At 45.0% G+C, this 21,308-nt stretch overlaps 2 protein-coding genes across 11 annotated transcripts in view; one reads left to right on the top strand and one right to left on the bottom strand.

The window, feature by feature from the left end:
• Positions 1-509: 509 nt before the first annotated feature.
• On the bottom strand, positions 510-11,518 carry FASTKD3 (FAST kinase domains 3). Of its 4 annotated transcripts, none has more exons than XM_043887785.1 (7): positions 11,426-11,518; positions 7,524-8,988; positions 6,106-6,191; positions 3,723-3,897; positions 2,390-2,459; positions 1,939-2,053; positions 510-844 (listed from the first exon to the last, which is right to left on the bottom strand). In XM_043887785.1, exons 2-7 carry the CDS (start codon positions 8,953-8,955, stop codon positions 746-748), a joined length of 1,977 nt encoding a protein of 658 aa, XP_043743720.1. In that variant the 5' UTR covers positions 8,956-8,988; positions 11,426-11,518; the 3' UTR covers positions 510-745. The 4 variants fall into 4 exon arrangements, 3 of the variants coding, with proteins under 3 accessions (XP_043743720.1, XP_043743719.1, XP_043743721.1); XM_043887784.1 differs by having other exon boundaries at positions 7,524-9,001; positions 11,426-11,509; XR_006337859.1 differs by lacking the exon at positions 510-844 and having other exon boundaries at positions 1,977-2,053; positions 2,390-2,573; positions 7,524-9,001; positions 11,426-11,509.
• A 104-nt stretch (positions 11,519-11,622) lies between these two features.
• MTRR (5-methyltetrahydrofolate-homocysteine methyltransferase reductase) overlaps positions 11,623-21,308 on the top strand; it is a 32,324-nt gene continuing 22,638 nt past the window's right edge. For 3 of the 7 annotated variants that reach the window (XR_006337795.1, XM_043887529.1, XM_043887524.1), the window contains exons 1-4: positions 11,634-11,792; positions 13,891-14,055; positions 16,267-16,420; positions 19,215-19,332. Coding sequence is in view for 6 of the 7 variants with exons in the window: in XM_043887529.1 (XP_043743464.1) it covers positions 13,927-14,055; positions 16,267-16,420; positions 19,215-19,332 (401 nt within the window). In the remaining variant the exon portion in view is untranslated. Of the gene's footprint in view, positions 11,793-11,829; positions 11,940-11,967; positions 12,436-13,890; positions 14,056-16,266; positions 16,421-19,214; positions 19,333-21,308 lie in introns of those variants that run through there. The other 4 variants (XM_043887525.1, XM_043887527.1, XM_043887526.1 and 1 more) reach the window with 4 other exon arrangements.

Raw genomic sequence — 21,308 nt, 5'->3', positions numbered from 1 at the left:
TCACTTCATGGCAAACAGATGGGGAAACAATGGAAACAGTGGCAGGTTTTATTTTGGGGGGCTCCAAAATCACTGCTGATGGTGAGTGCAGCCACAAAATTAAAAGATGCTTGCTCCTTCGAAGGAAAACTATGACAAACCTAGACAGCGTATTAAAAAGCAAAGACATCACCTTGCCAACAAAGGTCCATGCTGTCAAAGCTATGGTTTTTCCAGTAGTCATGTATGGATGTGACAGTTGGACCATAAAGAAGACTGAGTTCTGAAGAATTGATGCTTTTGAACTGTGGTGTTGGAGAAGACTCTTGAGTGTCCTTTGGCCAGCAAGGAGATCAATCCAGTCAATCCTCAAGGAAGTTCACCCTGCATATTCATGGGAAGGACTGATGCTGAAACTGCAATACTTTGGCCACCTGATGTGAAGAACTGGCTCATTGGAAAAGATCTTGATGCTGGGAAAGATTGAGGGCAGGAGAAGGGGGCAGCAGAAGATGAGATGGTTTGACGGCATCACTGACTCAATGAGTTTGAGCAAAACTCCGGGAGATGGTGAAGGACGGGGAAGCCTGGAGTGCCACAGCCCATGGGGTTGCAAAGAATCGGACCCGATCTCGTGACTGAACAACAACAAAAGTGTATACGTAGTACAAGGAAACAAGAGACCCTTTCCAGATCATTCCATAAATAAATGGCTAATTCGCAAGTTCTTTCACTGTGTGAGCTCATAAGTCCATATTCATTCTTATTACCAATGACCACCTGAGTTTTGAGAAAATAGTTTTCCTTGTAAATAGGCCACTAATTCCAGTCTTGATTTTACCATCTCGATCTCATAATAGGGTATCTGTGAAGAGAAGAAAAGAAAGCCATCATGATCCTGCATAATCTGAAATCACCTTGGCTTCAGGGTACCCTGTCTGTCCGTCACGCCCGCCCCCAGGGTGGAATGTCGGCTCCTGGGGGGAGGGCATCACAACCGGCTCACGTGTCCCGTGTGCCCAGAGCCTGTGAGGGTGCTGCCAGCGCTGAGAGGGGTGACCGGACAAGCACTAAACATGATCCTTGTCCCCAAGGAGCCTACAAATCAGGTACCAACTTAAAATATGCAATAAATACAAAAAATAAGCAGAAAATACAGTGAACATCATGCTTTAGTACTGAGAGGGAGTTTCTGACACTTTACATTAGGGTGAGAGGTCGACCTCACTGAGAGTTATGAAGGACTAGAACTGGGACCCTCCGAGAGGTGGGACCACCTGAGTAGCCTGGGCGAGGGAGAAAGGCCAGAAGGGAGACCGCTGAGCTTCGAGCAGACAGCCTGGCTGCAGGCAAGACCATGGAGCGTCTGGAACGTTGAGATGCAGAGGAGTTTGACTTTATCCCATAAGCGGTAAGGAAACAAGGAAGGTTTCTGAGCACACTGGCAATGATTTGTTTTAGAAAAATTAATCTGGGTATGTACAAGACACAGTGGAAAAAAGTAACCACACAGGAAAGCAGAGAGCAGGGTGGTAGACAGCTTGGGGACAGGAACCTCCATTACATGCATGGTGACTGCTCACTTAAGACCCTGTTGAGTGATCCTCAATGTAAAGACAAGTAAGAGTCTTAAACAAAGAAGGTCCTGGTTTTAATGGGCCATCTTGTCCATTTTATTCATTATATCAAGGGAAATTAAAATAGTCTAATAATCTAGCAATTCTAAAAGCAAAGTAAAACATAGCTTATATAGAATTTAGGGATGTCTCACTTTTGGAAAACAAGTTTAAAAACCGTGTTTCAAAGTACCAATCAGGAGATGAGCGTAATGAACAAAGTTGGCATTTAACTAGACATTAGTCTTGGTCCATTGAGCTGACACACCATTTAGTACCCTGGAAAAAGCAAATCTGAACTAGAAATGGCTTTTGGGGGAAAAAAAAAAAGGCAAAACCGTACCTGGACAACTTGATAACCAAGCAAGCGCAGGTGTCTTTGTTTAGTAGCCTCCTTCCCCAGTAAGTGTTTGCTATTCAGACAAAACCTTTTTGGACCATCAATGCACAGTGCTACTCTAAAAAACGGAACAGGAGAGAGGAACTTCATTTTTATAACAATCCAAAATATTCATATAGTTTTAGTTGCCAGAGTTTATTTGGGATTTGGCCATGCCTTTGTGCCCATACTGTTTTCAAATGACTCATGACTGTCATCCAATTATCTGATGAAAAAAGCACTCAACTTTATCAACATCAAGGTTCACAAACTGTTACAAGGAATTTCTAAAACTGGTATGCCATAGTGTTTATCTCCAGAACTATGTCTTCTTTTTCCACTTTCTTAAGAAACAATCCTTGTGTATTAACCTGGACAAGTCTCGTAACGTACAGACCACAACGGTTTTCTTTACCTTTTATGTACATCTTCATCAATTGTAAATGGTAATACAAATCCGTCTTGATCTAATTTAATTTCAACATCTGGTGAGAGAAGAAAGGAAAAAGTCTTCGTGTGATACCCTCACAAACACTAGCTTCCTTCCCTTCTGGCTGTTTTGATTTCTTCCGCTCTGCGTTTATCAACTGGGCAGAAGGCTGCAAAGTAACAACCACACCAGACAACGGTGAGAACTTTAATTTAATCAGAGCTTTGCCCAACCACATCAAGGTAAACTAAGAGGGCTCCCCTGAACTCGAATAAGGAGGGGACCCTCCGGGTCCCTGGGGCATGACGTGAAGCACACACACTTTCAGTCTCTCGGTAACAGATGGTGGGAACAGTGAAGACGATCCTACACAACTGGCACCCAGCGTCCCCGCGCCCCCGTGCCCCAGGGGTGGGTGAGGCAGCCAGAACCCTGACGCGTGGGCCCTGGGCATGCAGCCTCCCCGTCCTTCCCTGTAAAAGCAGCTCATGAAGGAGGGGAGTGAGAGGTGACCGTGTGAAGCCCACTGTCCTCTTTGAGCTGATTGTCCTCGATGCAACAGTGTGAAAGGAGAAGGCCCTTGACTCTCTAGGCAGTGCCGTCCAGCAAAACTTTCAGCGATGACGGAAACACTTATACCAGGTACGGAGCACTTCAAGGGTGGCTAGTGCACCTGGGGACCTGAACGATGAATTTTTAAGACTGTAACTGGTTTAAATTTATACAGCGACCAGCATGTGCGGCTACTGTATTGGACAGCAGCCTAGAGGACAAGTGCTCGCGTGCTCAGTTGTGTCTGACTCCTCGTGACCCCAGGGACTGCAGCCCACCAGGCTTCTCTGTCCTTGCATGGAATTTTCCAGGCAAGAATACTGGAGTGGGCTGCCATTTCCTTCCCCAGGGGATCTTCCCGAGCCAGGGATCAGACCCGCATTTCCTGCACTGGCGGGAGGGTTCTTCACCTCCGAGCCGCCTGGGCAGCCCTGAGAGGACAAGAACAGCTGACAATTACTGAGTACTTACTGTGTCCCGGGTATTAGTCTGAGCTACTTCGTTTGTTTACTTTGGGTCACTATTCCTCTAGAATGAATGCCCCGAAAGGATGTCCAAAGACATTCTGCTGCATGAGGCTAACCTGCAGGACTCCACCCAGAGTCCTGACCCTTCATCCCTACTGCCCACCCCTGTTCCCATTTGCCTTCAGTGAAGGACCAGCTCCACTTTGTTTCCAGACCAGTGGCGGTTACTAAGCCCCACGTGTTCCATCAGAGGACTGTATGCCAAGGTTTAGTTACCAACAAAACTCCCTACTACTTACCTATTGTGTAGCAATAGGGTGTTAACACTTTTGAAGCAAAATACAGTCTTGCTCCTAACAGGTCGATCAGTCCAATCATCACAGATTTATAAAGGTGAAAATCCATGGGGGTCTCCAGGGAAGAGCACGGAGTAAGAAAGGATTTCACTTGAAACTTAGGAAGAAGTTTTGGACCCTAAAAATGTATGTGCATACGTGAAAAAGAAAAATAAGATACAAAACCAGAGAATAAAATGAATGCTACCTGAGTATAAAAATCTGACCCAAAATTACTTTATAGGCAGGATGTGTCTCTAAGATTTAGCACAAATACCTTTTTCAAAATGGCAATACCAAATATTCTTTTTATAAAAAACGTTTCATTTTGAACTGGGGTTTGGCTGATTTAACAAACAGTGCTGCAATGGTTTCAGGTGAACTGGTAAGGGACTCAGCCATGTACATACAAGTATCCATTCTCCCCCAAGCTCCCCTCCCCTCCAGGCCGCCACATAACATTGAGCAGAGTTCCCTGTGCTATCCCTGGCTGGTTATCCATTTTAAACACAGCAGTGTGTACATCTCCAACCCAAACTCCCTAACTATCCCTTCCCCTTAACCTTCCCTTGGCAACCATAAGTTCGTACTCTGAGTCTCTGTTTTGTAAGTCAGTCCATATGTATCGTTCCTTTTAGATTCCACATATAAGGGCTATCATACGACATCTCTCCTTCTCTGACTTCACTCAGTATGACACTCTCTAGGCCCATCCATGTTGCTGCCAATGAGACAATGCCAAACATTCCTGTTATAGTTCAAGACCAATAATTCAAAATATCTTTTAAATGTGTTTTAAATGTAGTCAATGGTCACAAGAAGAAAAAAAGGATGGAAGGAAGGAAGACAAAGAAAGCAAGCCAGCTCAAGAAATATTCCTAGAGCTCTTAGAACCACTTTAAGGGGCTTGAGGCCACCCAACTGAGTTTTCAATAGTGGAAAATGTGATAGAGCTGACATTTCAATTTAGTAAGAAAAGGAAAGCTATGTAATGGTGCTAGAAATTGGTTATCCATCTGGAAAAGAAATAAGCTACAGTTCTGCCACACATTACAGACTTTAATCAACTTCAGGTAGATTAAAGATCTAAATGTAATAGGAAAATAGTATCTTTTAAGTTCAGTAAAATATTTATACTACCTTAGGAGTCACAAAATATTCAAAAACAACACAGGAAACCCAGCAGCCATAAAAAAATGAACTGATTTGACAATAGAAAACAAAAATTTCTGTGTAGCAAAAAGGCATAAACAATATTAAATTGAAACTAAAAAAATTTAAAACAACAAACCAGGAGAACATATGTGCAACACACATAATAGTTAATGTCTTTTACAATGTGTTCTAGGGCTTCCCTGATAGCTCAGCTGATAAAGAATCTGCCTGCAATGTGGGAGACCTGGGTTTGATCCCTGGATTGGGAAGATCCCCTGAAGGGAAAGGCTACCAACTCCAGTTTCTGGCCTGGAGAATTCTATACAGTCCATGGGGCTGCAAAGAGTTGGACATGACTGAGTGACTTTCACTTTCACTAGGACAAAAAAACAAAACAAAAAAGACAAACAACCCTAAGAAATAAGAATTAAGGCATAACGAGGCAATTCACAGCAAATGTAAATGACCAATAAACACGTGAAAATATGTTCAACTTCATTACTGTTCATTAAAATGCAACTGAAGCATGTGACATGACATTTCATTGAGTCGAATGACAAAATTAAAGGCGCTAAGAACATACTGTGACAGAAATGGAGGGAGACAAGTCACTTTCATTCACTGCTGGTGAAATGAGGCATCTACAACTATTAGGGGGAAATAAATCCATCAGTGTTTGCCGAAAATCAATCCAGCCATCCAGAGGACGAGGTGGTTGGACGGCATCACTGACTCAATGGACAGGAGTCTGAGCAAGCTCCGGGAGATGGGGAAGGACAGGGAAGCCTGGCGGGCAGCCCATGGGGTCGCAAAGAGTCGGACACGACTGAGCAACTGAACAGCAACATCCCATGGTCAGGAACCTAGTCTTTAGATTAAAACAACAAGAAGGCTTCAGTATGAAAGGGTATGTATGCATGTTTATGACAGCACGGCTGATCAAGACAAGTATTGGAAAAGGCCTGTAAGTCCATCCACGACGGGTGGAATTACTAGAAAAAAGTCTACCTGGTAGCAACTGACTCCAAGTGAATGAAAACTCTGTTTTTTAAAGCGGTTACTCAGCTCAAAAGAGAAGGAACTTAAAAGATGACTGGGGGTGGGGGGTTAATGGGAGCAGTGGTGGAGGGGAAGAAGGAAGCAAAGAAACCCATCCCTGTAGGGAAATAAAGCAATGAGCTCATGCTTTTACCTTATAGAATGGGCATTCTAGAATCGAGGTTAAGAAGAGTTGGGTCAGTTGCGCTAGGCTCAGTCTGTCCAAATAGGACTCTTCACCTGAAACACAAAGCATCTCAGTCAGAGTTAAGTTTGAACTTTGGTGTGTGCAATCAGAGAAAGAACAGCCAGAATGCACAACGTTAATTGTGACCATAAAGAAGCACTGAGCACTAAAGAACTGATGCTTTTGAACTGTGGTGCTGGAGAAGAGTCTTGAGAGTCCCTTGGACCGCGAGGAGATCAAACCAGTCAATCCTAAAGGAATCAGTCCTGAATATTCATTGGAAGGATTGATGCTGAAGCTGAAGCTCCAATACTTTGGCCACCTGAGGCGAAGAGCCGACTCACTGGAAAAGACCCTGATGCTGGGAAAGATTGAAGGCGGGAGGAGAAGGCGATGACAGAGAATGAGATGGCTGGATGGCATCACGGACTCAAAGGACACGAGTTTGAGCAAATTTCGGGAGATGGTGAAGGACAGGGAAACCTGGCGTGCAGCAGTCCATGGGGTCTCAAAGAGTTGGACATGACTGAGCAACTGAACCACAACAATGTTAATTAATTCACTCTAATAAGATACCTTTAAATGACACTAGGGAAATAACTTGTTAGAATTAATGATGCCTTCCTGCCTGTCATCTCAATGAAATCTCATTCTGGCTTTCAAGAATGCAAGCTCCTAACTGGAGAATATAATTAAAAGTGACAAATACATGTTAGAATTAGAATTAGTGGGGATTCCTTTTACCTATGGAGATCTAGATTCTTACAGATTTGGGTGGTCTTGAATTAAGATGAACATCTCTCAAAAAAAGGACAGGATGTCCCTGGTGGTTAAGTGGGTAAGACCCCAGGCTTCCACTGCAGGGGGCATGTGTTTGATCCCTGGTCAAGGAAGTTCCACATGCGGCCAGTTAAAGGAAAAAGAGTGATACAACTGCTGTCATCAAAGCTCCTTACATGTTATTATGATACTGCCATTGTCATCACCAGATCTCTACAAGAAGATTCAGTTTCTCAGCTAGGGCAGCAGAGTCCGTTTACCCAAAAATGCTTTATCTCTCCAAGCAATGTTCTACCAGTCTTTAACCTTGTGTTTATGTTAGCACCTGCAACTTCAGATCTCTTCTTCAGATCATAGTGGAAGAAAAAATAAAGGCTCAATAAAAAAGGTACATGCTGTGTGTGTGTGCTTAGTCACTCAGTTGTGTCTAACTCTTTAGAGGGGTAGCCCATCAGGCTCCTTTGTCTGTGGGATTTTTCAGGCAAGAATACTGGAGTGGGTTGCCATCTCCGTCTCAAAAAAAAAAAAAAAAGCTATATACGTGACTTGAAAACATCAAGTTCAAATGCTAAGTTTCCTACTCTCAGAAGTTATAACCAACTCACCTTGAAGCCGCTGGAGAAAATATGGGCTGAATATCTTGGCCATAAAGTTGACCGGATGGCACTCAATAAGTGAACATGAATGGAGAAGCTTCAGCAGTGTTTTTGGGGGAAAATGATTGAAGTGGGTTAACAGCATGTTTTCTAGCTTTCTAAATAAAGCAGAAGCATTTGGTGGCAGATAGTTGAGTTTTCCAAATGGCTCAATTAACTCGGCAGTTTGACTAGGTGAAAATTTTTCTGTTTGACAAACAAAAGTTTCTGCCACTGCATTGAAGATGGGTTCTGAAAGGATCAGCTTTCTGCTGCAGTACTCCATGACTCTGCTGACAAGCTCAGGATCCAGAGTGAGACACAGTGAAGCGACATGCTGCTCCAGGGTTTCTGTAAAGAATCTGTCACTGTGCCCAAAGTATATGAACGCCTCTAAGACCTTTCTGAGCTCTTCACTAGTGAAACGAGCGATGTGCCGCACAACGTATTTACTCAGCTTGATAACCAGGGGAAGTGCCTGAGTCTGATCAAGGACCACTAGGGCAGTGAGCATCTGGCTCATCAATTTAGGACTCAGGTTGGAAACTAGTGATAGAGAAAAGTGATTGATCTTATTTAAGAACTTCTGCTGTTGGTCTGCTTTTTCAGGACTCGCCTGCAGTAGTCTGTAAAGGGTCACGATATCCTTGGGGGTAAATGTTTCCAAACTTTCCCCTTGCAGTTGATATATGATCAGGTCTAGCGTCGAACAACCTGGGCCGTGCAGTTTAATCAGACTTTCCCCCAGAATACAAAGACTGTGAACGTCCAGGCCGCCCCTTTCAAGACGATGCTGGCATTCTGCCTCCAGGTTCATCAGCAAGTGACTCTGGGCATCCCCATACAACAGAGTCAGGGCTTGAAAAGCAGTCACCAAACCCGCATTTGACAGATTCGAGGGATCCCGTCCAAACCGATCACACAAAGCTTGAAAGGCACTACTCTCCAGTATTTCTTTCGGCAACCTTTGATTTTTTTTTTCCACTTCACAAATCCGACGTAAGGCTTCTGCCATCATAGTATCAGGCAAAGTCTCCAGTGTGCTTATAAAATGTAAGACTTCTCCTGATGAAGTGAAGCTGTTTATTTTCCTGTAAAACGTCTGTTCGTCCACATTTTTAACATTGTGCTCAAATCTGTCCCAGTTGTGTACTTGAGAGAACCCTGGCTCCCCAACTGGATGGAGGTCATTTCCGTTTTCTGAATGAAACTTCTTACAATGGGCATGATGGAACCGGACTCTGATGGGCCCAGGTTGCAGCGACCAGAACCACGGACACAGATGCTCTTTCACTGTCCTGTGAACATGATTTACATGCTGAGTTTTCAGAGCAGCCAGAGCTCCGTGTATCCGAAAATCAGATAAGTGACAGAGATTCCTCCGTAAGGTAACTAAAGCCATGCCATCAGATTCTCAGCTCCTCTTGAGTTACAACTATGTTAAAAGGCCAAAAAAAAAGAAAAAAAAGTGGTCAAATATATTAGAGCACAGTTCATTCAACATCAATGCTTATGAAACTAAGGATGAGTACCCAAAAGGAGTCATTCCCACTAAACATCTCCCACTCAAACATTAGTACCACGTTACTCAGATGTAAAAAAAGAACAAAATTGTGCCACTTGCAGATACTTGGATGGAACTAGAGGCTGCTATACAGAGTGAAGTAAATCAGAGAGAAAAACAAATATCCTATATTAATACATATATGCAGAATTTAAAAAATGGTATAGATGAACTTATTTGCAAAGCAGGAACAGAGACACAGACATAGAGAACAAGGGGGGAGGAGGGGTGGGATAGATGGGGAGACTGGGACTGACATATAAACACTACTGATACTACATATAAAATAGATAACTAAAGACAGTGACTGTGGCCATAAAATTAAAAGACGTTTGCCCCTTGGAAGAAAAGCTATGACAAACCTAGACAGTGTATTAAAAAGCAGAGACATTAGTTTGCCGACAAAGATCTGTACAGTCAAAGCTATGGTTTTTCCAGCAGTCTTGTATGGATGTGAGATTTGGACCATAAGGAGGGTTGAGTGCCAAAGAATTGATGTCTTTGAACTGTGGTGTTGGAGAAGAGTCTTGAGAGTCCCTTGGACTGCAAGGAGATCCAACCAGTCCATCCTCAAGAAACTCAACCCTGAATGTTCATTGCAAAGACTGATGCTGAAACTGAAGCTCCAATCCTGTGGCCACCTGATGCAAAGAGCCAACTCATTGGAAAAGAACCTGATGCTGGGAAAGATTGAAGGCAAAAGGAGAAGGGGATGACAGAGGATGAGATGGTTGGATGGCATCACCAACTCAATGGACATGAGTTTGAGCAAACTCCAGGAGAAGGTGAAGGAAGGGAAAACCTGGTGTGCTGCAATCCATGGAGTCACAGTGTCTGACATGACTGAGTGACTGAACAACAATAACAAATGAGAACCTCCTGTAAGCACAGGGAACTCTACTCAGGGCTCTGTGGTGACCTAAACCGGAAGGAAATCCAAAGAAGAGAGGATGTGTGTATACATGTATCTGATTCACTTCCTTGTATAGCAGAAACTAACACAAATAGAGTTGTAAACTAACACAAAATAGTGGTAAGGCAACACCTATACTCCAATGAAAACAAACAACAGCAAAAAGGCCTAAGTACCAGAAGAAGAGTGACTCTGCAACCTAGAGCTTAGAATTGAAACTGTTTACCTCAGATTCCGACTCGAACTCACATGGCCAGACTCGAACCCAGCCAAAACCCTGCTTGGGACTTCAACCCACGTGGCTGGGATTGCAACCTAGCCAAAACCCTGCCTGGGACTTCAACCCACTTGGCTGGGATTCCAACCTAGCCAAAACCCTGCTTGGGACTTGAACCCACGTGGCTGGGACTCCAACCCAGCCAAAGCCCACAGTACCTGGTTTCAGGACCTAATGAAGCTCAAGTTCTTGATGAATTCAGTGAGACATAAAGTGATAGGTAAGAAGTGGATTTACTCAGATACAGAGAGAAGCACACTCCATGGAATGTGGGCCATTGCAGAGGGTGAATGTGGCTGCGAAATTAGGTGTGGTTAGTTTTTATAGGCTGGGTAATTTCATACGCTAATGAGTGGGAGGATTATTCCAACTATTTTTAGGACGGTGTGGAGATTTCGAAGATGTTACAGAAAAGCGGTTGGATATCATAATCATCACTATCATCTGCCAGGCAATGTTATGTTTAATTCTCCCAATACCACAATGAACTAAGTACTTTAACGTCATCTTAGAAATGAGGAAACCGAAGCACAGAGATCTCACGTTGTCCAGTTCACACAGCTAGTAAGCGGCTGAGCCAGACTTCACCTCGGGTAGTCTGGTTCCTACGCACGCCTCCTGTGTGTTGGCTTACGGAAAGAACTGCACTTGGTGCAACATCCTCAAAACACACAACTGAAGTGACCATGAATTCACACGGCAAGGGTGAAAAGAGCAGCTTCAAGATCTCCGAGGGGTCGGTTTCCCCTCAGAGTTAGGATCTGGCACAAGAAGGTCTAGCTTTGCAGATGGAGGGGAAAAAAAAAAATTAAAACGCTTATCAACGAAGGGGAAAGGTGGCCGGCCGGTCCACCCCTGACCAGCCCCGCTGTGGGAGACCCAGGAACACGAGGGTGCGGGACAGCGGGGGACGGGGCGCCCGAAGCGGGAGCCGCGTCCTCTCTGGAGGGAGAGGACCTGACTGGCCGGGCGCCCCCAAAACGAGCGCCGCGGAATCCTACGCTCTAGCACCGGGAAAGGCGGGAACCGCGTTTGAAGAGCGGGACGGCGAGACGGGGAACTAGTGTGAGGCCACGCACGCCGGGACAGCCAAGCCCACAGCCCGCCTGGATACCTACCGGACTCCGCGCACGCCGGGGTCCCAGCAACCCACGCGGCTCCGCAGCCTCGCCGGCCTCCGTAACTCTCGCCCTTCACCGGAGGACGCCTCCGGCGCGTGAGCCAAGAAGGGGCGGGCGCCCCACGCCCAGGCGCGCGGTGATTGGCCTCAGCTCCTTTGCCCGAGCCTCCTTATTGGTCCCCGGCGTGAGGCGGTGTGCGCAGGCGCGGGAGCCGGGGCCTGCGGACCCTGAGCTTTTTCCTCAGCAGCCCGGCCGGATTCCTACAGGTGACTGTACCTAGCGGCCGCTGCTGCCAGATCTGGGCGACCGGCGGTGCTGTCCGCGTCCCTCATGCCGGCCCAGGCTGGACGCGCGCGGGGAGGAGGTCAGGACTCCGGCCTGGCAGGGCGGAGGGCGGGCTGCGCCGGGGACTCGGCCGTGTGCCCTCACAGTCGCCTCCCGGAGGCGCCGCGGGGCGTGCAGAACGGCGGAGCCGGTCCCGCAGGTTCTTGTGGGCCGTTCCTCCTTCGGGGTCTGTGGTTCCGAACACTTTTCCTAGACGGGAGTCGAAGGGCACGTTGGGGCACCGGGTTATGGGGAGGGACGCGGGAGGCAGGGACGCGGGGGACGCGGACCAGCTGCAGGCGCTGGTTGTCCGCCCCGACCTTGTCCTGCGGGTGCCGGGGACCCCACCCCCTGAGAAACGTGGGCTGCAAGTGCCTGCTCCATAAGGTGGTTGAGGGGCCGAGGGTCTCACGCAGCGAGCATCTCGGACGGTGCCTGTGGCTCCTGCGAAGTGCCCCGGGCCCTTGGCCTGGATAGTGTTTGAAACCCTTTCCATCACTGCGCTGTCGTGCTTCTGGATCAGCTCCGTGTGTAGTGTTAACGTGTCGTCCCCTTACCCATTTATCAAGAGTTGGAAAGAAAGAAGAAAGATAGCGCTCAATCGTGTCCGGCTCTTGCGATCCCATGGACAGTAGCCCGCCAGGCTCCTCCGTCCATGGGATTTTCCAGATAAGAATACTGGAGTGAGTTGCCATTTCCTTCTCTAGGGGATCTTCGCGACCCAGCAATTGAACCCAGGTCTACCGCAATTGCGGGCAGATGCTTTACCGACTGAGCTATGCAGGAAGTTTTTTTTTTTTTTTTTTTCCAATCCAGAGTTAACCTCTTGCATACCCGCCGAATCCAGCGCTGTTTTGTTCCGCAGGTTGTTACCTGCTTTTAGCATCCTGCTTGTTAGTACTGTGCTTTTACCTTTTAATTCCTTCGTGTCTTTTGTCCTCAGATCTAATTGGCCAGAGGAGCAAAAAAGTATCTGCGGTTCGTTCCCCAAAAGACAAGTTTTGGTTTGAGTTTCAGTTTGCCCTGCGTGCTTAAATCGCTTCAGTCGTGTCCTACTCATTGTGACCCCATGGATTGTAGCCCGCCAGGCTTGGCAACCCAGTCCAGTATTCTTGCCTGGAGAATCTCATGGGCAGAGGAGCCTAGTAGCAGTAGTTTAGTCGCTAAGTCGTGTCCGACTTTTTCGACCCCGTAGACAGTAGCCTGCCAGGCTCCTCTGTCCATGGGATTCTCCAGGCAAGAATACTGGAGTGGGTTGCCATGCTCTCCTCCAGAGGATCTTCCCAACCCAGCGATCTAACCGGCTGTCTCTTATATCTCTTGTGTTGGCAGGCAGGTTCTTTACCAGTAGTTTACCTGGGAATCCTGAATCCTTACGTATTGACAGTCTGTCAGGTTTAGACACTTGAGGTGTGGTGAAAAATCTGTGAGCCCTTTATTTTACTCCTGGTTATCTGTTAAGGAAAAAACATAAAACTAGTAAAAGATTTGAGTGGATTAAAAGTGTTTCTCTCTGTTTAGGTATGTAAGTATGTAGGTATGTAAGGTATGTAGGTATGTTAAGTATGTCTACACATGCATGCAGATGTATATGATATTGAATTAAATAAGAAAGGTATTAACTAGAGTACTGTGATTTATTTAGCATTGGGATCAAGTAGGAATCAATTTTAATCGAGTTTTTACCATTTTAGTGAATTTTTAACTTTACCTTCTTTTAAGAGAGCAAAGGTATCTGAAATTTATTGGACACTGCTCTGTGTCTCACCATTGTCTTTGTCAGGTAGGTACCGTCATTGTCCCCACTCTAAAGGTGAGAGAACCAAGAGACTGGTCAGTTGAGAAGCTGGCCTGAAGTTCCCTTCCTGTGAATGGTCACTCCTGGCTGGATTCAAGGCCCAGTGGTCTGGCCCCAGACTGATTTCTGAGCTGTGGCATTAGAGCTTTCCTTGTATTGGCCTTGATTTCATGAATTCTCTTTCTTAGACCTTAAGAATTAATGCTAAAAAAGTTAGTAAGCCTGTTTCATATTACCCCTGGATATTGTTGCAGTCTGTTTTTAATTAAGAAAATTAATACCTGCAGGTTGTTACTGCTCCATTAAAAAGAGAAATCCCTTTTCCCTTTCCATTTTACAGTGTAACTATTACAGCTGTACCATATGCCTTGAGGTGATGAGGAGGTTTTTGTTACTCTATGCTACACAACGAGGACAGGCAAAGGCTATAGCAGAAGAAATAAGTGAAAAAGCAGTTACGTATGGTTTTTCTGCAGATCTCTACTGTGTTAGTGAGTCGGATAAGGTAAGTCATGGTTTTTACTGTGTTTCACGCTTTGAAGTGTTTTGCTTGGGAATTGATGTTAAAAAACAAAGTGGGACCCTAAATGCCACCATGATCCTTTTTTTGTTTTTTTAAACACTTAGAAATTCATTTTCAACTGTGTTGTAAGACTTCTGCCAATTTTTTTCTCTGTGTGTGTTAAATTAAACTACATGGTCTTAAAAACTAGGATGACTAACCGTTCTCAACTATAAATGGAACTAGTATGTTTGCCTTGTTTTTCTCACTGGGTGCCTGGAAACAAATGAGATGTGTGTGTTCACAGGAACATGTGAGCTTTCCACCTTGTGAATCCTGGTGCCCTATACAAACTTCCCTGAAATAATGACCTTGTCATTCATGCCAGAGTTCTTCCAAGTGCAGAACCACTGAATTCTTTTGTGAAGATAGAATTTAGAGTGAAGGTGTAGGATCTGCGGGAGACTTGGGGACTGCTTATGTTTCTGTCTCTGCAGAAGTTCCCACCTTAGGATTGTTGTTATTGTCATTCAGGTGCTATGTCGTGTCCCTCTGTTGGTGACCCCGTGGACTGCAGTGTGCTGGGGCTCCCTGTCTTCCACTACCTCCCGGAGTTTGCTCAGACTCATGTTCACTGAGTTGTTTACATGAGATCTTAACAGATCTGTGCTTAGAATACCTAGTCTGACTGAGGCCCTCAAGTTATAGTCTCATGCATTTCAGGCCTTAGGGCATGGCAGCCCACTTCAGTATTCTTGTCTGGAGGATCCCATGGACAGAGGAGCCTGGCAGGCTACAGTCCGTGGGGTTGCAGAGAGTCGGACACGACTAAGCAACTAACACTCACTCAGGCTTGAGCCACAAGCAGGGCTCTTATAACACCCACGGTGAGGTGCCAGCCACTAAGTCCTCGGATTCAGCTCAGTACTTGAAAAACCACCTGGCCATGCACTCTGGCTCCAGTTCACAACCTCCTCTGTTCCTTCCCACATGTCTGATCGGAAAGACTAGCCTGTCAGCCACAGAGGTGAATTATAAGCTTAGCTCCTAGAGGGGAAACCACCAAGTTCCTTGATGTAGCAGGGCCAGGCGGAGTCCCGATGGAGCCACTCACCCAGCCGGGAGGGTCCTGGGGCACCGCCAGTCATGGGCTCCGTGATCCTGCAGCACGTTCAGAGTGAGGCGTGGTGCCACAGGATGGGGCTCCGTCCAAATCTGTTGCTAACCCCAGAGACAGAGTAGGCAGCGTCACACAACTAGCCCTGACGGGCCAGCAGCTCTTTGAAAAGTTAAGTGAGCAGTGAGTTGTTTTTTGATCCCACAGTGGTCATGTTGTTTGCTTTCCTCAGCTGAATGGTTTCTTCAGTTGTTCCTCATCCAAGTTTAACTTGATTGCTCTCTGCCCTCCTCAATCACAGTCAAGTCTTTTTCAAGGTAAAGCCACTCACCATAAACTGCAGAGTTCTGTCCCATAAGTGTTGGTCACCTGGTAAAATGTTAGCTCAAATCTTCACCTGTTACATCAGCATGAAAAATAAAGCAAATACCTTGGAGCCCAGTGAGATGATATTCATTGATAGTAGAGCTCATGATTGTGAATAGAGAGAGTGAAGTGCTTTATTGGGAGTACTTAAATTTAGGTGAGAGTTAGAATAAGGAAACGTGAATTTTAAGACTTGGAAACACCAGTGATCCTAGTATTCCATATTTTTGTCTCTCTGGAACCCTGAGGAGGTCGGGCCTGTCCTGACAGCTAGGTTTCCTGATGTCTGAGGAGTAACACTTTCATTTTGCCGATTTAAAATGCTCTTGTGTGCCTGTCTGCCATTACACGACACGGACAACGGGTCAGAAGATAGAGCTGATTGTTTTGCTGATGTGTTAAGTCTGTTGCTTGCTGTTGCTAAGTCGCTTCAGTCGTGTCCGACTCTGCGCGACCCCATAGACGGCAGCCCACCAGGCTCCGCCATCCCTGGGGTTCTCCAGGCAAGAACACTGGAGTGGGTTGTCGTTTCCTTCTCCAATGCAAGAAAGTGAAAAGTGAAAGTGAAGTCGCTCAGTCGTGTCCGACTCTTTGTGACCCCACGGACTGCAGCCCACCAGGCTCCGTCCATGGGATTTTCCAGGCAAGAGTACTGGAGTGGGTTGCCATTGCCTTCTCCATGTTAAGTCTACATAGCAGTAGATCTCTGACGTGACACCCTTGTTTTATAGTATGATCTGAAAACTGAAACAGCACCTCTTGTGATGGTGGTTTCTACCACGGGCAACGGAGACCCGCCTGACACAGCCCGCAAGTTTGTTAAAGCCATACAGGACAAGACGCTGCCTCCTGACTTCCTGGCTCACCTGCGGTATGGATTACTAGGTGTGGACTGCGTTTTGTGTAGTTACTAGAGTGTTACTGCTGGCTTAGCGCTAGTATCTAAATGTGTTTTTCAAAACCATGGTGCATCATTGTATAGATTTTGTCTTCCTTGGGTTTTTATTTGTTTTATGTATGTATAACATTTGAGGGTAAACAAGGTGCTACTTCCTAGCCATCACCCCCAGCAGCTCCTCTGCAGAGCGCCAGAATAGCATCTTAACCTCGGGTGCACACCAGACTCAACTAGGAAATATTTTTGAAATGTAAGTGATTGGGCTCCACCCCAATTCTGCTAAAACCAAGGGAGCAACCCTGCATGCTGTGTTTTTTTTTTTTTTCCTCAAAGTTCTTTTGTGTCTGTGACAGCTTCCTTAGCAGATGACCATTCCCCTAGGATACTGGTTCTCCAGCCTGGGTACACACTAGCATCCGCTGGGAGTTTTCCTTCCAATGTCATTGCTTTGAGTGCCTCCCTCCCTGCCCCTCTCACCCCACCCCCACCCCACTGTGATTCCGACTTAATCATTCTGAAGTAGCATCCTGGGATCAGTATTTTTTTTTTTTTGTAGTTCTACCAGTTTATTGCTGCCAACCCATCTCCCTCCACCCTCATGCACACATGCTCAGTCATGTAACCCCATGGACTGCAGCCCGCCAGGCTCCTCTGTCCATGGACTTTCCCAGGCAAGAATACTGGAGTGGGTTGCCATTTCCGTCTCCAGGATCAGTGTTTTTTAAAGCTCTCAGGTGACTCTACTATGTACCCCAACTTAAAAAGCACTGGCCTAGGGTAGGGTCTGTGAAGAATAGCTTTAAAATATTAAAGGCTCAGAAAGACCAGCTCAGTGAGATAGTTGCACCAGAGAGGGAATTCAGGATCCATTTGCCTGGCTCGCGCTCTCTGTTCTCCTTTGAGAGCAGTTTTGGGGAGGGTATCGAGAAAGGATGGAATGTGCGATGATAAATAACTGGATAGGGATTGAAATGATGAGCCTGGCCGAGATCTGTCATGTGTAGTGTATTCAAGAGAGCATATTAGAATGTGTATATATAGCTTTTTAATTCAGTTTTTCCAATTTATTTATTTAGAAGAGTGAACATGTACATATTGGTTTAAAAATTCCTCAAAATTATTTAAAAGGAAAGACTGAAGCCTTTTCGGCCATTTAGTCAATCTTAGGCCTGTGTATGGGTTGTATGGGCCCACCGATGGATTGCTCACCTTGTTCTTGTAGGAAAAATTCAGGGAGACAAACAAGTATGAAATTTAAGCTCTTAATTTTATATTTTCAACGAAGTATGAAAGTGTTTGAAAGTATGAAAGTATGAAAGTCCATTTCTTACGAGGAAACACAGAAGCGATTCTTATATGCAACACAGAAACAGAGCAAATAATGGTTGGTTGTGTTTCGGAAGTACCTCTTGTTTTAGATAAGGAGTCAGTAAACTCCATAAAAGACCAGATAGCAAATACTTCAGGCTTCATAAGTCACTGGTCTATCTAACAACTATTCATCTCTGCTGTTGGAGCTTGAAAGCTGCCTTAACAAGGTGTGAACAGGTGGACCTGGCTGTGTTCCAATAAAACTTTATTTGCAGAGACAGTGGATGGTAATTGCCCACAGGCTGTAGTTTGCAGACCCTGCAGTGGGATCAGAAAAGCCTGCAAATACAGACATTGCATGTTCTAATGAAAGGAGCAAAGGTTGTTTGCTCTTCAGCAAAGGTTGTTGCTGAGCTGTGAAAGTTGCCAGGATTCTTGGCCTCCAGAGAATTCAATCCGGGGCCAGTGACGAGGCTTGATTGCTCAGAGCTTTTGTGTTATAAAGTTTTACTAAAGTATTAAAGAGATGGAGAAGGCTTCTGACATAGACATCAGAAGGGGGCAGAAAGAGTGCCCCCCCCCGCCCCCCAGCCTTTAGCAGTAAGTTACATACCTATCAACAGGCTGCTAGTTAGAGAAAGGAGATGTCCCAAAACTCAGAGTGGCTCCAGGCCTCTCACCCATAACATGCATTTTGAGATAACATTGGCACCAGGTGAGTCATCCCAGGCCATAAAACGATTGACATGAATCTTGAAGAAAGGCAGGTTTCCAAGAAAATATACAGTTTCATTAACAGTTAGAGATTAGGGGAACAGTGTATGAGTAGAACATATAGGTTTGTTGAGTCCTTGTCATTCTAAGTCCCAAGAGGAAAGACTTGAAGAAAGACCAGAGTCTAAGGTAAATACATAGTTCATTAACATAGCTTAAGACAAACATTTCCATAAGAAAATGCATTGGTTAGCTCAAGGTTTGAGAAAAGTTAAGTTCTGGTGGAGCCAGGTGTCGTCATGGCAACACAGAATTTTAAGAGAAAACTTTTTTTAAATTTGTATAGAGAAGGGGAAAAAATTAACACTAGTATGTTTCCTCCTGCTGCTTAAGAGAGAGAGAAAAAGTGTCTGACACTTGGAGCCTCTTTCCTCCCTTTGGAGACCCCTGGCCTTCCTGCCTGTCACCCTCTCATTTGGTACGCTAATCCTTATTTTCAGATTACCATATTTTTACATAAATTCATGGAAACAAAAATGTGAGATATATTTCTGTTAACAGTGGTCCAAAGTACTTGTTTTGTTTCTGTTTGCATAGTTAGTATTCCTCAAGGAAAAAATAATACAAAGCTGCACATTATTTCCTGTTACATCAAGAAGAGCTTTGAGTGGTGGTCTTCTGAATGTTTTGTTTCTCTCTTGTGTATGTGGTTAAATTTAAACCTTACTGCATGCTAATAACCCATTTGGACTCTAGGTCTGGGTGATTCAGAATACACGTACTTCTGTAACGGGGGGAAGGTAATTGATAAACGACTTCAGGAGCTTGGAGCCCAGCATTTCTACAACACTGGCCACGCGGATGACTGTGTAGGGTAAGAGCAATGTACCTCTATCGTTTCCAGTAAACCGTGTTTGTACATGATGTAAGTCAGTTTACAAAAGGGGTTCATTTTTGAACTAGCATTAACTTTCAATCTTGAAAGTCCTATTTTAGTTTTGGGACCAAGGAAAATCCTTCAGAGTTTGATTTATCTGTTTGCTGATTTTTTTTTCTTTTTTTTAAAGTGCCTCATCCATCTCAGTGTCTGCTAATGGAAGACATTAGGAAGGTAGCCCAGTACAGTTACCTCAGGCATAGAAATGTGCAGCTATTTGTAAAAGTCATTGTTTTCTTTAGGAACTTGGAGAGTGAGTGGCTGCAGGGGAGTGACTGGACTCTGGACCTCCCCGTGGAGGGCGCCCAGCTGCCCGCGCGCATTACAGGCGCATTACAGGTGGAGACGGGAAACAGAGGCCTTCCCAGCACCCCTGCTCCTTGGGGCTCTCCCTCCCCATCTTCATGGGCATTTACCACCCTGCCAACCAGGAATGTAATTTCTATTTCATTAATTTGTTCTTGTTTTTACAGTTCAATATTTCACCCTATGTGCCGCCTTACAAATCCTCTTAATGTGTTAATTCAGAGACCTTATAGAATTGTCCTTATTCTGTCATAACAGCACATGCACGCACTCGAATTTTTTTCTACTGGCTCTGTGTATTAAGTAAATCTCACCCACTAGATCTGGGCTTATGCCACATGACAAGTTCAGCAAAGGCTGTGCTTTTCTGCATATGCCGCCTTGCATGGGCATGTAGGAGACACTTCTGTTTGCCCGTAACTCACCTTTGTGAGTCCATACGTCCACCATTTTCTGCAGCTGTGGTGCTGTGAGTTTTTTCCCATTGCCCCAGGGCACATGTCCTTTATGGTGACAGCTCCACCACATTGCCTTGCTTGTTACCTTTCAGTTTTGTCTCGTTGTATTGGGCTCTTTTTCCCATGAGAAACGTTGTTGGCATTAAATGTTTATTGTCTTTTATGAGCTGTTTAAATGCTAAACGCTTATAAATCTGTTAGTCCTATTGCTCAACTCATATTTTACTTCAGAGGCTTTTCATTTCACTGTTGATTTATTGCATTGACCATTAAAATTCTTCAATGTATATTTTAGCAGCGTGCATCTCTAAAATTTTCAACCTAAGTACTCTTTTCTAAAATTAGAATATTTTCAAGGAGACATCTTGGCTTACTGTACCACCACATTGAAGGGGTTAAGAATGTAGACTGGAGTTCAAATACCTGAGTTCAGATCCTTGGTTTTCCCCACTTACTGGCTATGAAGCATTGCTCAAATTACTTAAACTTTTTGTGTGTTGGTGTTCCCCCTTGTGAAATGGATAATAACAATATATATTGTTTAAGGTTCTTTGAAGCATCAAATGAATGAATAAAACTTGTTTTAGAACAACATCCACCATATAGTGCATACTCCATGGGCATGAGCTTTCTTTTAAGCGTATTACCGTATTAGTATTTCTGAGTTGTGAGAATTGTGTTTTAAAGGTAGCTGTCATTATTGAACCATTAATTTTATATGCTTGCTCTTCCAAATGCCCCTGAGGAATGGATGTACTATATCACCAAATTTTGAACTATGTACCACATGAGCAGTAAATGAATACAATGAAATTATAGCCAAAGTCTCGATAAGACAGAGGTCTAAAATGTGTCTCCTCTTGTCACTTAGCTCCATGAATTGGAACTTAATTGATCACGCATTGGAGTTGTGATTGAAAATGACAGAGATGTCCTTCTCAAGGTCTTGATGCAGTGCTTAGCCATTCACTCTGTGAACAGAGCATAGGGAATGTTACTGTTGTCATACTTTGCCAGTAGTCAGTTTGTTATTTAGTTGCTAAGTTGTGTCCGACTCTTTTGCGACCCCAAGGACTGTAGTCTGCCAGGCTCCTCTGCCCATGGGATTTTCCTGGCAAGCATACTGGAGTGGGTTGCCATTTCTTTCTC

This window comes from Cervus elaphus, chromosome 25, assembly GCF_910594005.1.
Source record: "Cervus elaphus chromosome 25, mCerEla1.1, whole genome shotgun sequence".
Lineage (NCBI taxonomy): Eukaryota > Metazoa > Chordata > Mammalia > Artiodactyla > Cervidae > Cervus > Cervus elaphus.
This window is presented reverse-complemented; position numbering and strand designations above follow the sequence as displayed.